This window comes from Salvelinus namaycush, chromosome 12 (genome assembly GCF_016432855.1).
Source record: "Salvelinus namaycush isolate Seneca chromosome 12, SaNama_1.0, whole genome shotgun sequence".
Classification (NCBI taxonomy): Eukaryota; Metazoa; Chordata; class Actinopteri; order Salmoniformes; family Salmonidae; genus Salvelinus; species Salvelinus namaycush.
Genome location: NC_052318.1, coordinates 41,743,666 through 41,767,266, shown reverse-complemented (window position 1 = coordinate 41,767,266; position 23,601 = coordinate 41,743,666). Strand labels below are relative to the sequence as shown.

General features: G+C 41.1%; 1 protein-coding gene across 3 annotated transcripts; it reads left to right on the top strand.

The window, feature by feature from the left end:
* The first annotated feature begins 1,652 nt into the window (after positions 1-1,652).
* On the top strand, positions 1,653-22,430 carry LOC120057243 (steroid hormone receptor ERR1-like). 3 transcript variants are annotated; one of them, XM_039005786.1, is made up of 8 exons: positions 1,653-2,133; positions 13,615-13,732; positions 16,485-16,868; positions 17,021-17,137; positions 17,345-17,458; positions 18,119-18,286; positions 18,555-18,824; positions 19,328-22,430. In XM_039005786.1, exons 3-8 carry the CDS (start codon positions 16,490-16,492, stop codon positions 19,579-19,581), a joined length of 1,302 nt encoding a protein of 433 aa, XP_038861714.1. In that variant the 5' UTR covers positions 1,653-2,133; positions 13,615-13,732; positions 16,485-16,489; the 3' UTR covers positions 19,582-22,430. The 3 variants fall into 3 exon arrangements, with proteins under 3 accessions (XP_038861714.1, XP_038861715.1, XP_038861713.1); XM_039005787.1 differs by lacking the exons at positions 1,653-2,133; positions 13,615-13,732 and adding an exon at positions 14,100-14,245; XM_039005785.1 differs by lacking the exons at positions 1,653-2,133; positions 13,615-13,732 and adding an exon at positions 14,100-14,301.
* The last annotated feature ends 1,171 nt before the right edge of the window (positions 22,431-23,601 follow it).

The following is a 23,601-nucleotide window of genomic DNA, read 5'->3' as shown; positions in this document are numbered from 1 at the left end:
TTCCACATATAATCATTTTGGGTTCCATTCAGAATCCTCTGTGGTAAGGGTCCTACATGGAACCCAAAAGGGTTTTACCTGGAACCAAAAAGGGTTATTCTATTAGGTTCTAGATAGCACCTTTTTTCTACAAGTGTAGGGGGAGGGGGGGATTAAAAGTATTGAAAACAATTGGATGACTGGGCTACAGTAATAAGATACATGAGGTTGACTAAAACATCATGCAGCCCTTTTCCAATGTAGCACATGAGGAGTCCATATATGACCTTGAATCCAAGGTCAGTGGTTTTTTCAATGACAGTGTCTGCAGTGTCTATAGGTTAACACAATCTCGTCTAAACATACCATATAGGCTACCGTAGTGCTTCTAACACATGAATGCACATTATTATAACGTAATTATTTAATGATTGGTGAGTTTGATTAAAGCATATTTAATGTCAAATAGGCCTATGTGTTATGATAGGAGACTACCACACACGGTGTTCCTCGTGATAAGCTATTTTAACAAATAGTACTCAATAATTCCAGTTTTCAACTGATCTGTGTTTTAAAAGGAATTTTCCGAGACGGGGGTTGTCCGCACTTTTTGGTGAAACCATTGCACGAGCCCAGGGAGAACGCGCACCCCTCTCCCTTCCTCTCTCGATGCCAGCTGTTATGGTCATGTTACCAAGCGGATTCGAGACTCCGGTTCTAGCTCTTCTCATCTCCTTACAGTCATCCACTGACCCCCACTTCCTTCGCCTCGATCCAAAAACTCGGTGTACCAGTTAACGAGTGGTGGGGCCTGTAGCGGAGTGAGCCGGGTCAGTGTCACAAGACCGAGTTGACTAAGCGTGGCTGCAAACATTTTCCAATCCATCCTAAACGCTGTGTGATTTACTATGGTGTAGTGTGATCCATAGGGGAACATTAATTCCACTGCATTACAGAAAAGTACGAATATAGGCCTAATGAATTTTGTAAATTGGCGTATAATAAACCACTTGAAGCCTATTATTAGGAACGCAGGTATGACAGGACTGGGAAGAGTGCAGAATTTACATTGTGTAGCCTAATTAAATGCGGATTGCATAATTAAATAGCCACCTCAGAAATGAAGTAGACCTACAAATGATCAAACTGCATAGGCAAACCAAAAAGCAGCCTTTATGGAAGTGTGTAGGCCTATCTACGGGGTAGTTCTAGGCATTATATCGATCCAACTATTTAACATTTCAAATGTAGGTTACACATGTACATTTCTATTGAAATCCTTGAAACCTGTTAATTAAACAAATGATGGAATATTACTGGTTTGCATTGGAGCCTAGAAGCAGTACATCATTCAATACTAGATACAAGAATAAACCAGGTAATCTTACTGCGCTTTCTCATGTTGGTAGTGAGAATGATCTAAATAGCATAGGACCTATATGGCCTGGGTAATGATCACAACATTTATTTTTTAAATACATGCCTCGTATTAAAAAAAACCTAAACCAGTGAGTCAGGCAGACGCTACATTAGACTACGGTAGGCCTAGGATTTTTCATTTTTGCAACGCCGATTACGCAAATGTAAGTAGGCTGGATTGGAGGGCGTGCACGGATGTAACGGATTACGGAGACACAGTAGACGCAAGTGGAGAGAGGGAGGAGAATGGATAAGGGATATACGTAACTAGAACCTCAATTGTAGCAGCGAAGATAATATAGAATACACAGTAGGCTACAGAAAGTAACATCAATATGCGGGACTAGGCTGGATAAGAGAATAGCCTATGGATTAAATAGCCTACCAAGTTGGGTTGACCAATTGTATCACCTGCAATCAGTCTTTCAACGCTGTGTCTCTTGATACATTGTTTTTATTTTCAAGCAATAATTTTGGAAACATTTTGCGCTACGACGACTCATCGCCTCTGAGATCCTGCTATTTAAATATAGGCCTACATAAATGTTATATGATTTTTTGGGGGGGGTGGTTCACGATCTGCATCCACTCTTGTGGCAATGTCGAAAACACCGTGATCTTAACCGTGGCTAAACCGGTCGACATACATCATTGTAGTGGAGTTATCTGTGGCTTCCGTAGCTGCGGTACTGCCTGGGTTGAGAACTATTTCCAGCGATGTTCTCACAAATGCAAGTAAGTATTTCATAATGATTAACATTGTAAATCTGTGCACATATAGTTTACTGTATTACTTCTGAATAATTGGCTCGCACGGTTCCTCTATTCCGCAGCTGATTAACTTTGCGTGACAACGACAATGGTAACCGTGCGTTGCTGTAATAATAAACTACCAAATGCTTTGGCATGTGTGTTGTGTCTCTAGGACTTCGTGACTGATCCAACGAGCAAGATCCACCCCCTCTATAACCTATTGTATATAGCCTACCTGTACTGTCAGTCTTCAGCACAATTTGGTCAACTACAGATTCCCATAAAGTCTACAGCATGTATCAATCCAACCAGATTGGTATGAAATAGAACCAAACAAATGTATAAAGTAGCTTTACTTTAGCGATAGTGGATATGGTTTTTGGACTGCAATTGACTACTTTGGTTTCTGGACTTTGCCTACCGCATAAAATTATTTTCTCCAGGTAAAGGCTAGTCCTGACCAATTGTCTTTGATGGCATACTGAGTGACAACCATAATTTGAACAGTCTGATGCTTTACTCAGTCATGTTCAACACACATACAGTCCAGTTTCTCAACTGCTGTTGAGTTAGTAACCTACATTTAATCGGTGTTCAGAATGCAATTGAATATGCAATGGCGTCAGTCCAGCTAAACCTTGCGTATGGCAAAGCCTACTTTTACATTTTTGGTCTTGAGCTAGGCTTTATATATATATACACTAGATGACTGACAGGGGGCACTGTTTTGAAGCCAACGCGCCTCCTTGGCACTCCCCCACCGTTGTAAAACCTATTTTGGAAGCTATAGAAATGTATTTATTAATGTCTACATTTATTTTTGCCACGTTTATTCTACCTAAATTCATACTTTTAAATTATATTGTGTGAGCTAAACATAAAAATAAAATAAAAAATATAGAAACATTTTCCTTAAAGTACACTTTTTGGAAAGTGTTACTGTCCCCACTACAACAACAACATACTTTAAAAACTTGTAATTTTGACACATATTTTTTTCTATTTTAATACTGTAGAATTCCACTCATTCCTATGGAGGACTGATTCTTCTGGGGAGTGCCAATATGACCTACCGGTGGCATAAAAGCCTCTTATTGCCCAATACATAGCATCAGCAATCCAGGGTTTATATACATAATTGTACACAACTGACACCCCTGGAATAGTTTCCCCACGAATGACCTGTGCAAATTATGGCCCTCCAGGACCTGATTGAGATTCCTGATCCAGTATCCCTACACATTGTAAACATAGTACTGGAACTGACCCTGTATATAGATAGTAAGCTTACTTACTTTATCATCTTCTTCTTATTATTATTATTTTTATATCTTGTTTTTTTCAACCTTGTTATTTTTAGTATTACATTGTTATTGATTACTGCATTGTTGGGGTTAGAGCTTGCAAGAATGGTATTTCACTGTGTCTGATGCAGCCGTTTTCAATATCAAATAATTTCTGGGTAACAATGAAGTACCTTACTTTGATTGTTTTCTTTTTTTAACCATTTTTATTTTAAAACAAAAATATTTTTAGCTGAGAGCAATTTCTCAAACAACAATTTTGCTAGGACTGTCTGGGAATTGTTTTGAGTGGGGAGGGGGAAATTGAAAACGAGCTGTTATTGGCAGAGGTTTGGAACTCTTTCTTATTGGTCTATTAACTAATTTATCCCATGGTGACGTCACCGTGGAAGGCCAAAACTCCCTTTCACCAAAACAGGCTGGAATTTCAGGTGGTCTTTTCAAACAGCTCTCACACTAAAGGACATTATAATTTTCACAATTTCACAGTATTATTCCAACCTCCTATTGTGGAAATATAGTGCATTCGGAAAATATTCAGACCCCGTCCCTTTTCCACATTTTGTTACTTTACAGCCTTATCCTAAAATGGATTAAATAAAAAAATTGCTTCATCAATCTACACACAATACCCCATAATGACAAAGCGAAAACATGTTTTTCAAAATTTTTGCAAATAAAAAAAGAATACAAAATTTAAATCAAGTTTACATAAGTATTCAAACTCTTTCCAATGAGACTTGAAATTGAGCTCACGTGCATACTATTTCCACCGATCATCCTTGAGATGTTTATATAACTTGATTGGAGTCCAACTTTTGTAAATTCAAGTGATTGGACATGACTTACAGTTGATGTCGGAAGTTTACATACACCTTAGCCAAAGACATTTAAACTCAGTTTTTCACAATTCCTGACATTTAATTATAGTAAAAATTCCCTGTCTTAGGTCAGTTAGGATCACCACTTTATTTTAAGAATGTGAAATGTCAGAATAATAATAGAGAGAATGATTTATTTCAGCTTTTATTTCTTTCATCACATTCCCAGTGGGTCAGAAGTTTACATACACTCAATTAGTATTTGATAGCATTTCCTTTAAATTGTTTAACTTGTGTCAAACATTTCGGGTGGCCTTCCACAAGCTTCCCACAATAAATTGGGTGAATTTTGGCCCATTCCTCCTGACAGAGCTGGAGTAACTGAGTCAGGTTTGTAGTAGAGGTCGACCGATTAATCGGAATGGCCGATTAATTAGGGCCGATTTCAAGTTTTCATAACAATCGGTAATCGTCATTTTTGGACACCGATCATGGCCGATTACATTGCACTCCACGAGGAGACTGCGTGGCAGGCTGACTACCTGTTATGTGAGTGCAGCAAGGAGCCAAGGTAAGGTGCTAGCTAGCATTAAACGTATCTTCTAAAAAACAATCAATCTTAACATAATCATTAGTTAACTACACATGGTTGATGATATTACTAGTTTATCTAGTTTGTCCTGCGTTGCATATAATCGATGCGGAGCCTGGCCATTTATCATTGAATCACAGCCTACTTCGCCAATCGGGTGATTTAACAAGCACATTCACGAAAAAACACCTACTTGCACCAATGTGTACCTAACCATAAACATCAACGCCTTTCTTAAAATCAATACACAAGTATATATTTTTAAACCTGCATATTTAGTTAATATTGCCTACTAACATGAATTTCATTTAACTAGGGAAATTGTGTCACTTCTCTTGCGTTCTGTGCAACAGAGTCAGGGTATATGCAGCAGTTTGGGCCGCCTGGCTCGTTGCGAACCGTGAAGACTATTTCTTCCTAACAAAGACAGCCAACTTCGCCAAACGGGGGATGATTTAACAAAAGCGCATTTGCGAAAAAAGCACAATCGTTGCATGAATGTACCTAACCATAAACATCAATGCCTTTCTTAAAATCAATACACAGAAGTATATATTTTTAAACCTGCATATTTAGTTAAAAGAAATTCATCTTAGCAGTCAATATTAAACTAGGGAAATTGTGTCACTTCTCTTGCGTTCATTGCACGCAGAGTCAGGGTATATGCAACAGTTTGGGCCGCCTGGCTCGTTGCGAACTAATTTGCCAGAATGTTACGTAATTATGACATAACATTGAAGGTTGTGCAATGTAACAGGAATATTTAGACTTATGGATGCCACCCGTTAGATAAAATACGGAACGGTTCTGTATTTCACTGAAAGAATAAACGTTTTATTTTCAAAATGATAGTTTCCGGATTTGACCATATTAATGACCTAAGGCTCGTATTTCTGCGTGTTATTATGTTATAATTAAGTCTATGATTTGATATTTGATAGAGCAGTCTGACTGAGCGGTGGTAGGCAGCAGTAGGCTCGTAAGCATTCATTCAAACAGCACTTTCATGCGTTTGCCAGCAGCTCTTCGCAATGCTTCAAGCATTGCGCTGTTTATGACTTCAAGCCTATCAACTCCCGAGATTAGGCTGGTGTAATCGATGTAAAATGGCTAGCTAGTTAGCGGGGTGCGCGCTAATAGCGTTTCAAACGTCACTCGCTCTGAGACTTGGAGTAGTTGTTCCCCTTGTCTGCAAGGGTCGCGGCTTTTGTGGAGCGATGGGTAACGATGCTTCGAGGGTGGCTGTTGTCGATGTGTTCCTGGTTCGAGCCCAGGTAGGGGTGAGGAGAGGGACGGAAGCTATACTGTTACACTGGCAATACTAAAGTGCCTATAAGAACATCCAATAGTCAAAGGTATATGAAATACAAATGGTAGAGAGAGAAATAGTCCTATAATTCCTATAATAACTACAACCTAAAACTTCTTACCTGGGAATATTGAAGACTCATGTTAAAAGGAACCACCAGCTTTCATATGTTCTCATGTTCTGAGCAAGGAACTTAAACGTTAGCTTTTTTACATGGCACATATTGCACTTTTACTTTCTTCTCCAACACTTTGTTTTTGCATTATTTAAACCAAATTGAACATGTTTCATTATTTATTTGAGGCTAAATTGATTTGATTGATGTATTATATTAAGTTAAAATAAAAGTTTTCATTCAGTATTGTTGTAATTGTCATTATTACAAATAAATGAATAAATCATTTTTTATTTATTTTTTAATCGGACGATTAATCGGTATCGGCTTTTTTGGTCCTCCAATAATCGGTATCGGTATTGGCGTTGAAAAATCATAATCGGTCGATTTCTAGTTTGTAGGTCTCCTTGCTCGCACACACTTTTTCAGTTCTGCCCACATATTTTCTATGGGATTGAGGTCAGGGCTTTGTGATGGCCACTCCAATACCTTGACTTTGTTGTCCTTAAGCCATTTTACCACAACTTTGGAAGTATGCTTGGGGTCATTGTCCATTTGGAAGACCAATTTGCGACCAAGCTTTAACTTTCTGACTGATGTCTTGAGATGTTGCTTCAATATAGCTACATAATGTTTCTTCCTCATGATGCCATCTATTTTGTCCCTCCTGCAGCAAAGCACCACCACAACATGAAGCTGCCACCCCCGTGCTTCACGGTTGGGATGGTATTCTTCGGCTTGCAAGCCTCCCCCTTTTTCCTCCAAACATAACGATGGTCATTATGGCCAAACAGTTCTATTTTTGTTTCAACAGACCAGAGGACATTTCTCCAAAAAGTACGATCCTTGCTGAGCGGCCTTTCGGGTTATGTTGATATAGGACTTGTTTTACTGTGGACAGAGATACTTTTGTACCGGTTTCCTCCAACATCTTCACAAGGTCCTTTCTGTTGTTCTGGGATTGATTTGCACTTTTTGCACCAAAGTACGTTCATCTCTAGGAGACAGAACGCGTCTCCTTCCTGAGCGGAATGACTGCTTCGTGGTCCCTTTGTGTTTATACTTGCGTACTATTGTTTGTACAGATGAACGTGGTACCTTCAGGAATTTGGAAATTGCTCCCAAGGATGAACCAAACTTGTGGAGGTCTACCATTTTCTTTCTGAGGTCTTGGCTGATTTCCTTTAATTTTCCCATGATGTCAAGCAAAGAGGCACTGAGTTTGAAGGTAGGCCTTGAAATACATCCACAGGTACACCTCCAATTGACTCAGGCTAATTGACATCATTTATCAGAAGCTTCTAAGGCCATGACATAATTTTCTGGAATTTTCCAAGCTGTTTAAAGGCACAGTCAACTTAGTGTATGTAAACTTCTGAACCACTGGAATTGTGATACAGTGAATTATAAGTGAAATAATCTGTCTGTAAACAACTGTTGAAAAAATGACTTGTGTCATGCACACAGTAGATGTCCTAACCGACTTGCCAAAACTATAGTTTGTTAACAAGAAACTTGTGGAGAAGTTGAAAAACTAGTTTTAATGACTCCAACCTAAGTGTACAGTCATGGCCAAAAGTTTGAGAATGACACAAATATTAATTTTCACAGTTTGCTGCTTCAGTCTCTTTAGATATTTTTGTCAGATGTTACTATGGAATACTGAAGTATAATTACAAGCATTTCATAAGTGTCAAAGGCTTGTATTGACAATTACATGAAGTTGATGCAAAGAGTCAATATTTGTAGTGTTGACCCTTCTTTTTCAAGACCTCTGCAATCCGCCCTGGCATGCTGCCAATTAACTTCTGGGCCACATCCTGACTGATGGCAGCCCATTCTTGCATAATCAATGCTTGGAGTTTGTCAGAACTTGTGGTTTTTGTTTGTCCACACGCCTCTTAAGGATTGACCACACGTTCTCAATGGGATTAAGGTCTGGGGAGTTTCCTGGCCATGGACCCGAAATATCGATGTTTTGTTCCCTGAGCCACTTAGTTATCACTTTTGCCTTATGGCAAGGTGCTCCATCATGCTGGAAAAGGCATTGTTCGTCACCAAACTGTTCCTGGATGGTTGGAAGAAGTTGCTCTCAGAGGATGTGTTGGTACCATTCTTTATTCATGGCTGTGTTCTTAGGCAAAATTGTGAGTGAGCCCACTCCCTTGGCTGAGAAGCAAACCCACACATGAATGGTCTCAGGATGCTTTACTGTTGGCATGACACAGGACTGATGGTAGTGCTCACCTTGTCTTCTCCGGACAAGCTTTTTTCTGGATGCCCCAAACAATCGGAAAGGGGAAATGACTTTACCCCAGTCCTCAGCAGTCCAATCCCTGTACCTTTTGCAGAATATCAGTCTGTCCCCAATGTTTTTCCTGGAGAGAAGTGGCTTCTTTGCTGCCCTTCTTGACACCAGGCCATTCTCCAAAAGTCTTCGCCTCACTGTGCGTGCAGATGCACTCACACCTGCCTGCTGCCATTCCTGAGCAAGCTCTGTACTGAGGGTGCCCCGATCACGCAGCTGAATCAACTTTAGGAGACGGTCCTGGCGCTTGCTGGACTTTCTTGGGTGCCCTGAAGCCTTCTTCACAACAATTGAACCGCTCTCCTTTAAGTTCTTTATGATCCGATAAATGGTTGATTTAGGTGCAATCTTACTGGCAGCAATATTCTTGCCTGTGAAGCCCTTTTTGTGCAAAGCAATGATGACAGCACATGTTTCCTTGCAGGTAACCATGGTTGACAGAGGAAGAACAAGGATTCCAAGCACCACCCTCCTTTAGAAGCATCCAGTCTGTTATTCGAACTCAATCAGCATGACAGAGTGATCTCCAGAGAATCACTGACATGATGTCAGCTGGTCCTTTTGTGGCAGGGCTGAAATGCGGTGGAAATGTTTTTGGGGGATTCAGTTTATTTGCACGGGAAAGAGGGACTTTGCAATTAATTGAAATTCATCTAATCACTCTTCATAACATTCTGGAGTATATGCAAATTGCCATCATACAAACTGAGGCAGCAGATTTTGTGAAAATTAATATTTGTATCATTCTCAACTTTTGGCCACGACTGTATGTAAACTCCTGACTTCAACTGTATATAGACACACCTATATAAGGTTCCTCAGTTGACAGTGCATGTCAGAGCAAAAACCAAGTCATGAGGTCGAAGGAATTGTCTGTAGAGCTCCGCGATAGGATTGTGTCGAGGCACAGATCTGGGGAAGGGTACCAAAAAATGTCTTCAGCGTTGAAGGTCCCCAAGAACACAGTCGCCTCCATCATTCTTAAATGGAAGAAGTTTGGAACCACCAAGACTCTTCCTAAAGCTGGCTGCCCGGCCAAACTGAGCAATCTGGGGAGAAGGGTCTTGGTCAGGGAGGTGACCAAGAACCCGATGGTCCCTCTGACAGAGCTCCAGAGTTCCTCTGTGGAGAAGAGAAAACCTTCCAGAAGGACAACCATCTCTGCAGCACTCCACCAATCAGGCCTTTATGGTAGAGTGGCCAGACGGAACCCACTCCTCAGTAAAAGACACATGCCAGCCTGCTTGGAGTTTGCCAAAAGGCACGTAAAGGACTCTCAGACCATGAGAAACAAGATTCTCTCGTCTGATAAAATCAAGATTGAACTCTTTGGCCTCAATGCCAAGCGTCACATCTGGAGGAAACCTAGCACCATTGGTCGGCGCACTATTGTCCCAGCATCGTCCGGGTTTGGCCGGTGTAGGCCGTCATTGTAAATAAGAATTTGTACTTAACTGACTTGCCTAGTTAAATAAAGGGTACATTTAAAACATTTAAAAATCCCAACGGTGAAGCATGGTGGTGGCAGCATCATGCTGTGGGGATGTTTTTCAGTGGCAGGGACTGGGAGATTAGTCAGGATTGAGGGAAAGATGAACGGAGCAAAGTACAGAGAGATCCTTAATGAAAACCACTCCAGAGCACTCAGGACCTGACTGGGGCAAAGGTTCACCTTCCAACAGGACAACAACCCTAAGCACACAGCCAAGACAACACAGGAGTGGCTTCGGGACAAGTCTCCGAGTGTCCTTGAGTGGCCCAGCCAAAGCCCGGACTTGAACCTGATCTAACATCTCTGGAGACCTGAAAATAGCTGTGCAGCGACGCTCCCCATCCAACCTGACAGAGCTTGAGAGGATCTACAGAGAAGAATGGGAGAAACTTCCCAAATACAGGTGTGCCAAGCTTGTAGCGTCATTCCCATGAAGACTTGAGGCTGTAATCGCTGCCAAAGGTGCTTCAACAAAGTAAAGGGTCTGAATACTTATGTAAATGTGATATTTCAGTTTTTGCTTGGTCATTATGGGGTATTATGTGTAGATTGATGAGGGAAAAAAACAATTTAATCCATTTTAGAATAAAGCTGTAACGTAACAAAGTGGAAAAAGTGAAGGGGTCTGAATACTTTCTGAATGCAATGTATATCTAAAACATAGGAAAATCATATTTTTGACTGCAATGGGCCTGTAAGAAGCCATAATGTACAGACTATGTAAACATAAATGGTACCATAGATCTTTCAGAATACAAGTGTATGCGTGAGATTGAGATAACGAGCAGCACAAGTTCCGGTGCTTTTGACAATCACGATTTTGCAGGTGTTAGCATCTTTCGAATTTTGGAAGGGGAGGGGACAATTGGCCCATAGACTTGTCTGTAACTTACAAAGAGAGAGAGTGGAGCTCTTCGTTCCGGTTCCGAATCCTCGTTCTATTTCTTATCTTTACACGTATGGACACAGAACTTAATCGAGCATCTGACCAATTACACATGAAGCAATAATCCCATTTTGCAATTAACCTTTCACCAGTCTGAGATAAGTGGGCAAGGCCCACTTCTGCTGTCCTCAATGTCTCCACAGTGTGGCGCATGCAAAGCTTTCATGAACTTTATATATGTCATACTCCTCAGTCCTCACTTACACAGAACAACAGTTGTGCTGTAATAGTTCTTACTCTGAGATAAGGAACATTTACATACAGTTCCAGTCAAAAGTCTGAACACACCTACTCATTCAAGGGTTTTTCTTTATTTGTACTATTTTCTACATTGTAGAATATTAGTGATGACATCAAAATGACGAAATAGCACAAATGGAATCATGTGGTAACCAAAAAAGTGTTAAACAAATCAAAATAGATTTTATATTCTTCAAAGTAGCCACCCTTTGCCTTTATGACAGCATTGCACACTCTTGGCATTCTCTCAACCAGCTTCACATGGTTGAAGGAGTTCCCCCATATACTGAGCACTTGTTGGCTGCTTTTCCTTCACTATGCGGTCCAACTCATCCCAAACCATCTCAATTGGGTTGAGGTCGGGTGATTATGGAGGCCAGGTCATCTGATGCAGCACCATCACTCTCCTTCTTCTCCTCTTTGTGAGACGCCGAGTAGGTGAACGGATGATCTCCACGTGTGGTTCCCACTGTGAAGCATGGAAGAGGAGGTGTGATGGTACTTTGCTGGTGACACTGTCAGTGATTTATTTTGAATTCAAGGCACACTTAACCAGCATGGCTACCACAGCATTCTGCAGCGATACGCCATCCCATCTGGTTTGCATTAAGTGGGACTATCATTAGTTTTTCAACAGGACAATGACCCAAAACACACCTCCAGGCTGTGTAAAGGCTATTTGACCAAGAAGGAGAGTGATGGAGTGCTGCATCAGATGACCTGGCCTCCACAATCACCTGACCTCAACCCAAATGAGATGGTTTGGGATGAGTTGGACCGCAAGAAGAAGGAAAAGCAGCCAACAAGTGCTCAGTATATATGGGAACTCTTTCAAGTCTGTTGGAAAACCATTCAGTGTGAAGCTGGTTGACAGAATGCCAAGAGTGTGCAAAGCTGTCATGAAGGCAAAGGGTGGCTACTTTGAAGAATATAAAATGTATTTTGATTTGTTTAACACTTTTTTGGTTACTACATGATTCCATATGTGTTATTTCATAGTTCTGATGTCTTCACTATTATTCTACAATGCAGAAAATTGTAAAAATAAAGAAAAACCCTTGAATGAGTAGGTGTGTCCAAACTTTTGACTGGTACAGTATATAGTTAACTAAAAAAACGAATACCAGACAAAGGAAGTAGAGACAGAAGGGTCTTTTGATGATGCTGTTGACATTGTGTTTGAAGTGTCAACTGTCAAGATAGGTTTACTGTGCTCAGAGCTCACAATGGTCATTCAAAGCCTTTTTAACCTTTTCATAATGTACTAGATGAGCTATAATCATGCAGAACTTGTGTTAGTAAACAGATGACGCTATCTAGAAACTGTTTTAGACTTGTTATTTGTCTGTCGGGTAAACTGGATAGTTTTAAAGCTTCACTTTAGATTAAACTAGTGTGATGCGTGTGAACAATAGTTATGGCACTGTGTCATATCCCAAAGACAAGTATTTTTTTTACCTCAAATATGAAAATGTAAATCAGACATGTAAATCAGAGATATTTTATAATTATATATTTTACCCAGTAATATACCCATTTTGTCATCTTATCCCCTAACATTTCTTCCAATATTTGTTTTGCCCCCTTCTCTCAAAACTTTGTGAATTATCACCCAATGTAAGCCTTGTGTGTGTGTGTGTGTGCATGTGTGTGAGAGAGGCAGAATTGCAGTTACTCTATCTGTCCTTCAAGCTTTCCTGTGACTTTGACCTTTGGAATGTGTTAGAGGGTGTGAGTAAGGGGGAGGGGTGGTTGGGTGTAGTGTGCAGAAACATGTGCTTGAGTGCTTGTATGGTAATGAGAAAAGGCTACTGCAATGAGCTAAATTGTGCCTGTGAGAAAGACAAAGCAATGGTTTCGACTTCTGTCAGCAATTTAAACCAAATGGTGTTGATGAAGAGAACAGGACAAAGTGTATGATACAGTCACTCAGTTATACCTTACTATTTGGTTTAGAGATAAGGAGTAGCTTAGTAGTTTTACAAAGCTTGTCACAAATCTCTGTAACTCTCTTTCTCCAACACACACTTTCTTGGCTAAACATTTCCATACCCTAATAAGCTTGAAACACCTAGACAGAGTGCTTAAAATATGATTGAGCCCTCTATGACAAGGATGAATGCTAGCATCTCCAGGCTTATGTTGGATAAAGCAACCATTATGTATAGTGTTGGAGTTAAGATTTAGAAAATATAAAGTCAGAATTGGGAGACCAAGAGTTAATGTGTTATGTCCTTGTCCTGTGATACACTCTTCAGGACACATGTATTTTGAACATGCACATAATAAGACATGGCGTGAGGAGAAATCAGTAAATGTTTTGTTTGCCTTCTTAGGTTTCCTAATAATTGGACTGTTCTACCCAGACCATTGCCACAATTCTAAACCAATAGAAAGTGAGTGGGGTTACCAGCAGAAGAGACCAATAAGGCTTTCCTGCAGCACAGCACACAGGTAATTGCTTTTTCTATGGCCTTTAATCAAATCTGAACCACCAATAATTATGGATGTAAAATAGCCAGTGATCTAAATATTGCTGTTGTGAAGTTGTATGCTGAAACTATTTTGAAGATATGGTCAAACTGATTGATTTTAAGCACTAAGATAAAGCGTTGGCCTATACACTCTCAGCCTGTGGATAAACTTTATACAATTTTGAGGAGTTGAATTATTTCACAGATCAGAAGGTAAAGTGTTTTTATTTTTTCCCCCTGCCTTTTGTCATATGCAGCGAACTGTAGTAGCCACTATCCCATTACTGTGTCACCCTTGTCTGTCATTGAAATATTATTAGCTACTTCCTATCATGCAAGAGACCTCCCATCTCCCAATCCTGTCTGAAAACCAACATTTGAATTCGACACGTTTTTAGAAGCGTTATAGCGCGTTAGCTACGTTGTGTATCCTGTCAACACAAACGCCCGTGATAATATCGCCGAGGGCAACCAGATACTTGGGGAACTCAAGGTACCTTGAGGGAGTTGGCTAGTTAGTTTGGTAACTAACTAGCTAGCTAGCTAGAAGTAAGTTGATGTCACCTGATGAGGAAAGCCAACACATACTAATGGCATGCTAGCTAGCTACTGCCTGGTTATTTTCTTTAGCACTTAAACTTGTGATTAACTAACTTTAGCTACCTAGCTGTTAACTAACTTAAATGTACGTTTTCCATTCAGCTAAATACCTGAACATTCACACAGATCTTAATAGTTAATATTTGCCGAAAGGCTAGTTGTCTTGAGGATGTACAAACGCCACACATGGAACTTCAAACAACGTCCTCTCTGGACAGCTTTAAAAATAAAGTAAAAATATGTTTGATGTCCTCTGTGCCCATATGAATAACCCCTATGATGTAACTGGAATGATGAGATAGATGTTCTTCTTTTATGTTTTTGTTTTATTATTTCACTGCCATACTGTGTTCGATCTTATATAGCCATCTTGTCTCAAGAGGACCACAATGGAAATAAGTCCCAGACTTTATTGTGTGTTATCCTCGATGATTTCATTCATGTGCATGTATGGCTTTTAAGTTTTATGTGTGTTTGTTTTTTAAAATGGTCGAATTAATAAACTAAACTAACGGCTAACTGTGATAACTAGCTGTAACGTTAGCTAATTGTATAGCCAAATTCGTCATAAATTCTAGCAACATAATAGGGATGTGGCATTAATTTTCTTATTATCCTCACTCTTTCCTTTACCTGCTCGGTGGCATTCATTTTGTTATTGTCCTCACTCTTTCCTTTATCTGCTCAACCTGCCTCTTTCACAATCTCACGAATGGCTTTGCCCGGCTTCAAGTACATTCAAATAGCTAGCAAATGCATTGCTGCTAACACCTTTAGCTTGCTACCTAGCTAACTCTTACGTACACATTTCTCTTACGTACACAAATGCCGGGGGCGTGAAGACCTCCCGGCATTTGTCAGATCATTTACATGTCTGTTTTGGCACTTCAAGTCTAAGACATGTTAATTTGTGAAGTCTGGAAAGTATTTTTTATCTGTAGCTAGGGATCATCATTATCAGACAATGTTAATTATTGAATATCTTCACAAATGATGGGGAATTAATACATGGGAAATAAATTGTCATCCATGCCAAATGTGGGAGCTACAACAGCCGTACAATCTTTACACTGTAGTAGGGTGGAGTAGTAATATAAACGTTGACATGTTATGTAAAGGCGTAAAGATTACAGGCCAGAGTGTACAGCGTTTGAGAAGCATTGGGCCACTGAACCAACAGAAGTACTATGTCCCACATTTCACCACCTGCTGAATTGTGGAAAGGAGGAGTCGGGGTAAACCCAGTGGCCTACAGTCTAGAGTTCAGACAGAAATTCCCCGTTTCACACTATCCCTGTCTGTGTGCTGTCATAATCCCAGAATCTCTGTATTTGAAGTTACATTTTTACATTGCATTTTGAAAGTGTTCTCTTTCTTCAATTGTTCAGATGATTAAGTGAATTGTACAATCGCCCTTGCAAAAGTGTCATCATTCAATAGAACACAGAATTGCCTCTGATGCTGTCTCTAGGTTCTGGTGGGACATAATGGAGAGTCGTCCATCTCCTTACTGGGAATTCCTTATGTGGGTTTCATCAAGGGATTGCTGCTCTTCTGCTGTGGATTAATTACCCTAATCTGGAGAGGGCAGAGTAGGTTGGAGCTGGGATTATGGTCTCTCGCACAGCACTTAGCACAAACATACAGTACTCCCACACGCACGCACAAACACTCTCACTCGCCCTTCACTCCCCATTCTCTGTCTCTTCAAAATATCCCATTATTATTAGGTCAGATTATGCTTTGCAGCAGCCATTTTTCTTATAGGCTACTTGTTGTTGCGCAGTATATTTATTTATAGGGCGGCAGTGGCATGTCAGTTAAGAACAAATTCTTATTTACAATGACGGCCTAAGAACAGTGGGTTAACTGCCTCGTTCAGGGGAAGAACAACAGATTTCGACCTTGTCAGCTCGGGGATTCGATCTAGCAACCTTTCGGTTACTGGCCCAACACTCTAACCACTAGGCTATCTGCCAGGATTGATGATTGTCCTGGTTGTCTAGAGGGGTCTATTGATACTAAAATGGAATGAAAGGGTGGCACATTAGAAGTGGGTGTGTGACAGTCTAATACCTCTGTCTCACTTTTTTCCCTCCCTCCCCCTCCCATCTCTCTCCCTCCATCTGCAGTGATCATGTCTTCCAGGGAGCGTCGGTCAGACCTGTACATCAAGGCAGAGCCCAGCAGTCCAGAGGGAGGTGGTGGGGGCCGGGCCAGCCCAGGGGGAGCCTCCTCAGACTCCTCCCAGAGTGGTGGAGGTGGAAATAGAAGAGACGGGGTTGGGCGCTACTCACCCCCTCTGTACACCCCAGCCCTGCGCTGCCACTTCAAGGAGGAGGGTGGGGATGGGGCGGAGGAGGGATCCACAGGTAGCGGAGGAGGGCGGTGCAAGTATGCCCTGAGCACGCTACCTAAGAGACTGTGTTTAGTATGTGGAGACGTAGCCTCTGGCTACCACTACGGTGTAGCCTCGTGTGAAGCCTGCAAGGCCTTTTTCAAGAGAACCATCCAGGGTAAGGATGCTTGTGGGGGTGAAGTTGAGTGTGTGTCAGTATAAGGATTGAAATGGGGTAGACCTTGATTGCTTTGACAAAAGTCTCATATCGCTGTTGTTTCTTCCTTCTCGTCTCTCCGTCCTTCTTTCCACCTCCTTGCCTTACCTAAGGTAACATTGAATATAGCTGTCCGGCGTCAAACGAATGTGAGATCACCAAGAGGCGCAGAAAGGCTTGCCAGGCGTGCCGCTTCACCAAGTGCCTCAAAGTGGGCATGCTGAAAGAGGGTGAGCGTATGATCCAGAGCCCTTAACTAGTGGACCGGTCTGGTCTGGAGGCACTGTTTGATGCCGTGTGACAAGTAGTTATTTGATTAAGATCTGCCTCTTTATCTCCATACTTCTCCAAGCAAAGGGAGCTTGTTTGTCTCTCTTTCTCTCTCCCCTACTCTCTTTATCACACTCTCTTCATTGTTGCGGTGTTGTGTGTCGCAGGAGTCCGTCTGGACCGAGTCAGAGGTGGGAGGCAGAAGTATAAAAGACGTCCAGAGATGGAGAGCGCGACCTATCAGAGTGCCCCTTTACCGCTTAGGAAGGAAGGAGAGAAAGGTAAGGAAGGGACTGAGAAGACCTTGTCAGGTTTTGTCTTGAAAGAACACAACTGTGGGCCTCCCGAGTGGCGCAGTGGTCTAGGGTACTGCATCGCAGTGCTAGCTGTGCCACTAGAGATTCTGGGTTCAAGTCCAGGCTCTGTTGCAGCCGGCCGTGACCGGGAGACCAATGGGGTGGCGCACAATTGGCCCAGCGTCGTCTGGGTTAGGGGAGGGTTTGGCCGGCAGGGATGTCCTTGTCCCATCACACACTAGCGACTCCTGTGTTGGGCTGGGTGTAGTGCACGCTGACACGGCTGCCAGGTGTATGGTGTTTCCTCTGACACATTGGTGTGGCTGGCTTCCTTGTTAAGTGGGCATTGTGTCAAGAAGCAGTGTGTCTTGGTTGGGTTCTGTTTCGGAAGATGCACAGCTATTGACCTTCGCCTCTCCCGAGTCCGTACGGGAGTTGCAGCAATGAGACAAGACTGTAACTATAAATTGGATGCCACATAATTGGGGAGAAAAAGGGGCAAAAAGAAAGAACACAACTGTGCAGGCAAGTTTTCTAAAGAGCCCTCATTTCCCAACAGAACCATTATATTAACAAAATATATTTAGTTTTATGGTAAATGTAGCTGTTGTGCCATAATGCTTGCTTTCTGTGTGTGTGACCCAGGATCCTCCAACATCATTGTGTCCCACCTCCTGGTGGCAGAGCCAGAGAAACTGTTTGCCATGCCTGACCCCCTGCAGCCTGATACGGCTCAGCGCACACTAACCACCCTCTGTGACCTCGCCGACCGCGAACTGGTCGTCATCATTGGCTGGGCCAAACACATCCCCGGTAAGGGGGGCAGGGAAGTGGGGTGGGTGGGTGAGGGAGACTGGCATGGGAAGAGAATGGAGGAGTGTAGGAATGTAGTATGGATCTACGGTGAAATAAGTTGGTTGGAACTAGCCCTCAGCACTTATCAGTAGCCCTGCAGTGGTTCACTATGTCTTATTCAGGGACTAGAATGCTGTCTCTTTGTATCAGCTGTCTGCCTAGTGATTGAGCAGTCAGTCTGCTCTAACCCTAACCCTCCCTCCCCTTCATGTGTCCACCCTTGCAGGCTTCCTGTCGCTGTCCCTGGCAGACCAGATGTCGGTGCTGCAGTCGGTGTGGCTGGAGGTGCTGGTGCTGGGTGTGGCCTTCCGCTCCCTAGGCTGTGAGGATGAGGTAGTGTTCGCAGAGGACTTTGTCCTTGATGAGGAGATGTCTCGCGTGGCTGGACTGACAGAGCTCAACGCAGCCGTCAGCCAGCTGGCCCGACGCTTCCGCTCCCTGCAGCTGGACCGGGAGGAGTTTGTCATGCTCAAAGCCATCGCACTCACCAACTCAGGTAAACTAGCTATACAGAAGTATAATCATAGAATATCCATCCAATCAGCATTATGTGGAGTGACAATACATGAAAATGTGATGAAAGCAGTAGGTGAGACTGAAATATCGAACCCTCCATATGTACAATTAGTTACTAATATGACAACATTCTTTATTTGAAGCACTACTCTACCTCAGTTTCATTTAGCAGATTGGTCCAAACAGTTTATTTCAAAGAAAATACACCCAACAAAAATCAGCGCAGACAGATTAGTAAAGATTTGTAATAACTCCAGCCCTGAGGGACTGACAGACGATTACTGTAAACAGCAAATTCACCCCCATGGTCTGCTTAGCGCACAAAGGCACTTTAAAAAAAAATATTTGTCATGTTATGGACCAGTGCGTCCTATTACTTAATCACCTACGTTTACTGCCAAACACAATCTTACAAAACCCTCTGTCCAAAAGGAAGCTTTTAGAAATAGACAGTCTGACCATGCTCCCCCTCTCCGCTGCCAGACTCTGTGTACATAGAGGACATGGAGGCGGTGCAGAAGCTGAGGGACCTCCTCCACCAGACCCTGTTGGAGATGGAGTGCCAGCGACGCCCCAAGGACCCCCAGCGGGCGGGGCGTCTCCTCTTCACCCTCCCCCTCCTCCGCCAGACGGCTGGTCGCGCCCTCACCACCTTCTATAGCATCAAGACCCGAGGCGGCGTGCCCATGCACAAACTCTTCCTAGAGATGCTGGAAGCCATGATGGACTCGCCCTAGAGAGAAGGGAGGAAAGCCAAGGAAAGAGGATGCAAGGGCATGAGGAGAGACGGGGAATCTGCAAAGAGTGAATGGCTGGCTGGTGTGAATGGAAGTTTTTATTCGATTTTGATAATGAAGAATGTGGAGATTATCTCTGGATAGTTTTTTTTTTTATCATCGCCTCTTCAGAGATTCAACTGTGTTTAAAAACAGAGAAAACCCATATACATGTATTAGATCTCCTCTGTGGAGGTTGATGGTGGAATATAACTCCTTAATACATGACCGCCAAACTTTGTTGAAAGACTCCAAGACTCGGTCAGTTCAAATATGGGAATAAACTACAGCCAATCAATCTGAATGCCAGAATCATATTAGATGCCCACTATCCCTAACCTTCAGATGATAAACCACTGAAGGACTGCAGTGAGATGTCTAAGACCAGACTGTAACCTTGTGGCTTAGACTTTATTGCGAACGATGCAAGATCTCCCTCCACACAAAAGCCATACTAAAATACCAGACAAAGAAATAGCCATTGACAAAGACTGCAGTATGGGGTCAGACCGACATGCACCCATAAGAGTATTGTTAGGTTTGTCTACATACACAGTCTTACAATTCATTCATATGAATTACTTGCAGTATGTTTTTAAGCAATACAATACTTTACACACAATTAATGGCAAGAAAAATAATAGTTGTGACTCGTATGGCAATGACTGGCTATACATATAGGCTTAGGTGGCCAGGTGGGTGTGGAAAAACTGCTTTATAAAAGGCTGTGCAATTGATTATTAGTCCAAGAAAAGGGAGTATTATGATTGTCAACAAAATGTTGACGTGTCTCTTTACTTGGAAGTTGTTAGGTTTTATTTATACTGTAAGTAGACTCAATAGGTACACAAACAACGGAATACTGCTCAAGTAGTTGTGCGCGAGACAGAAGGGAAGGTTTACTGCAGTGTTGGCACCACACTGAAGCAATGAAGGTGCAGCAAAATCGGGGGGGAAAGCGACAGTTCTACTTTTTGGAATAATTGATTCTCCAGATCTCTTCGCTAGTTCTCTTTAACCCGTCTGATTCAGATGGAATGTGCTGCTTAAAACCGTTAGTTTGATTAACTGAATCTGCCATTATTAGTGATCAAATTGACTTGGGGCTAAAATTAGGAATTTAAACTGTTATATTTTACATGTTGTACCAGCGGAACAGATTGCTGCAGCTCTTGCAGCCGCTGAAAGACTGAAGAAAGGGACCTCTGTTGTTTTGACCTGGAGGTCCTCGTACTGTGTATGATCTTTGAACTGCAAGCATGTTGGTGCCCAAACGGGGCATTGAATGCAACACATTCAGCCTCATATGGGAAGCTACAGCCCAGTCTGACTGATACCATAGTTTTAATCCTTTTCAAACCCACTGAGCACACACTGGTTGAATCAATGTTGTTTCCACGTAATTTCAATGAAACAACATTGAACCAACGTGGAATAGACGTATTACTAGAAATAACTGAAAACCGTTATGATTGTGTGTTTTCACTGTTAAAGAAAACGTTTGAACATGCCAATGAGAGCTGAAGCCTGTAAATATGGGAGATGGTCCCTGACATGAATGATGGAATAGATTAGACTCTTTGCCACTGTTAATTGAAATTCATGCTTGAGTATCTGGATTTTCCACCGTAGTTTTTTCTTTCTTGGATTTTAAGGCTATCTTGCATTTCAATTGTTACACTTGGCCTCAGGTTTGGTACTGAAATAAAGCAATCCATTGAGAATGTTGTGATTGTTATGTTTTTCAAATGGATTTTAGTATGAATTTGTTTCTTCTGACAATGCATTGAATCTGTGAACAAAACCATGTCCTTTAGGAATTGTTACACCGTTACTGAATTGCCATACTCCCCTCTTAAGGACCCCACCTACATTATCTGTCAGAGATTTTGCAGTCTGTAAACTCTCCCAAACAAATGTTCTAGGTTTATAATGTACCCGTTAATTTCTGTTCTTCACGGCTGTGGATGTTTGCATTTGACGTTTTGATTTGTGACTATTTTAATTCTGTTTTTTTTCTTCAATTGAACAGTAGCATTAGGTGACAATTGGCTCAACTCTGTTCTATATCTTGCAGTCTGATTTGTGCTTTGTTCTATCATTATTTGTACATTTTGTTTCTCAAAGGCGACTTGGAATTTTTGAAAATGTGTAAACAAACATGGATGCCTGGGTCCAGTTTAAGAAAGTTGTAAAAAATGTAAATGTTTGTGTCAATAATAACTAATATAATAGTACAAAGGTAGTGTTTTCAGAAGGATACGCATTATGTAATGTCACTTTGTCTGTCATATATAGGTACGGTTCGGGGGGGCATTTAGAGTATCACAATTTAGAGGATATAAAATCATTGGTGGTTGTTGTAAAATGAGCAATACAAGAAATTACCAAAACTCTGTTTCACATTTCCTTGTATAGTCACAATGTAAATTAAACATAAACAGTAATAATAATAAGAATAACGACAATTAATAGTAGTACTAAAGCTTATAACATGGAAAAGTTCAAATCAATATTTGTATTTAAAAGATTAAATTCTATTTTTTACTCAATTTGCTGATATTTGTTGATACTCATTTTATCTTTTGTGTGGGTTTAAGTCTAATGGCTGTGAATGTCTGTGTGTGTGTGTGTGTATGTACTGTTTTTCAGTAAGCTACAATGGTTATTTTGATGTGACTGTCTAAACAAAATGTTCATAATTAAATTACTATGAAGAAAAGACAAATGCTACACTGAATTAAACAAGGGGTAGATTCAAATATTGTAGGTGCTTTGTGTTTTGTAATAAATGAACACACACCATCACATTTCATTGGTCTCGTACGTCTTCTGTCATGATTTGTTTGTTAGAATGTTTGTCTGTCTGCTGCTGTCATGTTAAACTGTTTCCTGTCCTGCTCACCAAAGTTCATGAGTCAGATATAAACACAGAGATCCTCTTAAATTAGTTCTAATATGCAATTCTATGGATTGTGCCTTCAGAAAGTATTCATATCCCCTTGATTTATTCTACTTTTGGTTGTGGTACAGCCTGAATTCAAAATGGATTACATTCTACACACAATACCTCATAAGTAAAAATGTTTTTCGAAATGTTTGTGAATTTGAAAATGTAATACAGAAATATCTAAGTATTAACACCCCTGAGTCAATACTTTGTAGAAGCATATTTTTCAGTGATTACAGCTGTGAGTCTTTCTGGGTAAGTCTCAGACTTTCCACATCTAGATTGTGTTATGTTTGGGGCAAATCCAATACATCACATCACTGAGTACCACTCTCCATATTTGAATTCACCTTTCAGCAGGATAATAACCTAAAACACAAAGCCAAATCTACACTGGAGTTGCTTAGTAAGAAAACAGTGAACATTCCTGAGTGGCCGAGTTACAGTTTTGACTTAAATCTATTTTAAAATCTATGGAAAAACCTGAAAATGGTTATCTGGCAATGATCAATAACCAATTTGACAGAGTTTGAAGAATTTTGAAAATAATAAATGGGCAATTGTTGCACATTACAGTTGTGGAACGCTCTTAGATACCCTGACTCACAGCTGTAATCACTGCCAAAGGTGCTTCTACAAAGTATTGACTCAATGTGAATACTTATTTAATTAAATATTTCTGTATTGTCAATCAATTTGAAAAATCTAAAAACATGTTTTCACTGTCATTATGGGGCATTGTGTGTAGATGGGTGAGAAAAATATATATTTTATCCATTTTGAATGTGTAATAAGTCAAGGGGTGCACCTAAGTTCAATTTTGAGTCTCATAGCAAGGGTCTGAATACTTATGTAAATAAGATAATTCAGTTTTATTTTATTTGATAAATTAACCAAAATTTCCAAAAACCTGTTTTTGCTTTGTCATTATGAGGTATTGTGTGTTGATTAATGAGGATTTTTTATTTATTTAATCAATTCTAGAATAAGGCTGTAGCACAACATAATGTGGAATAAGTCAAGGGGTATGA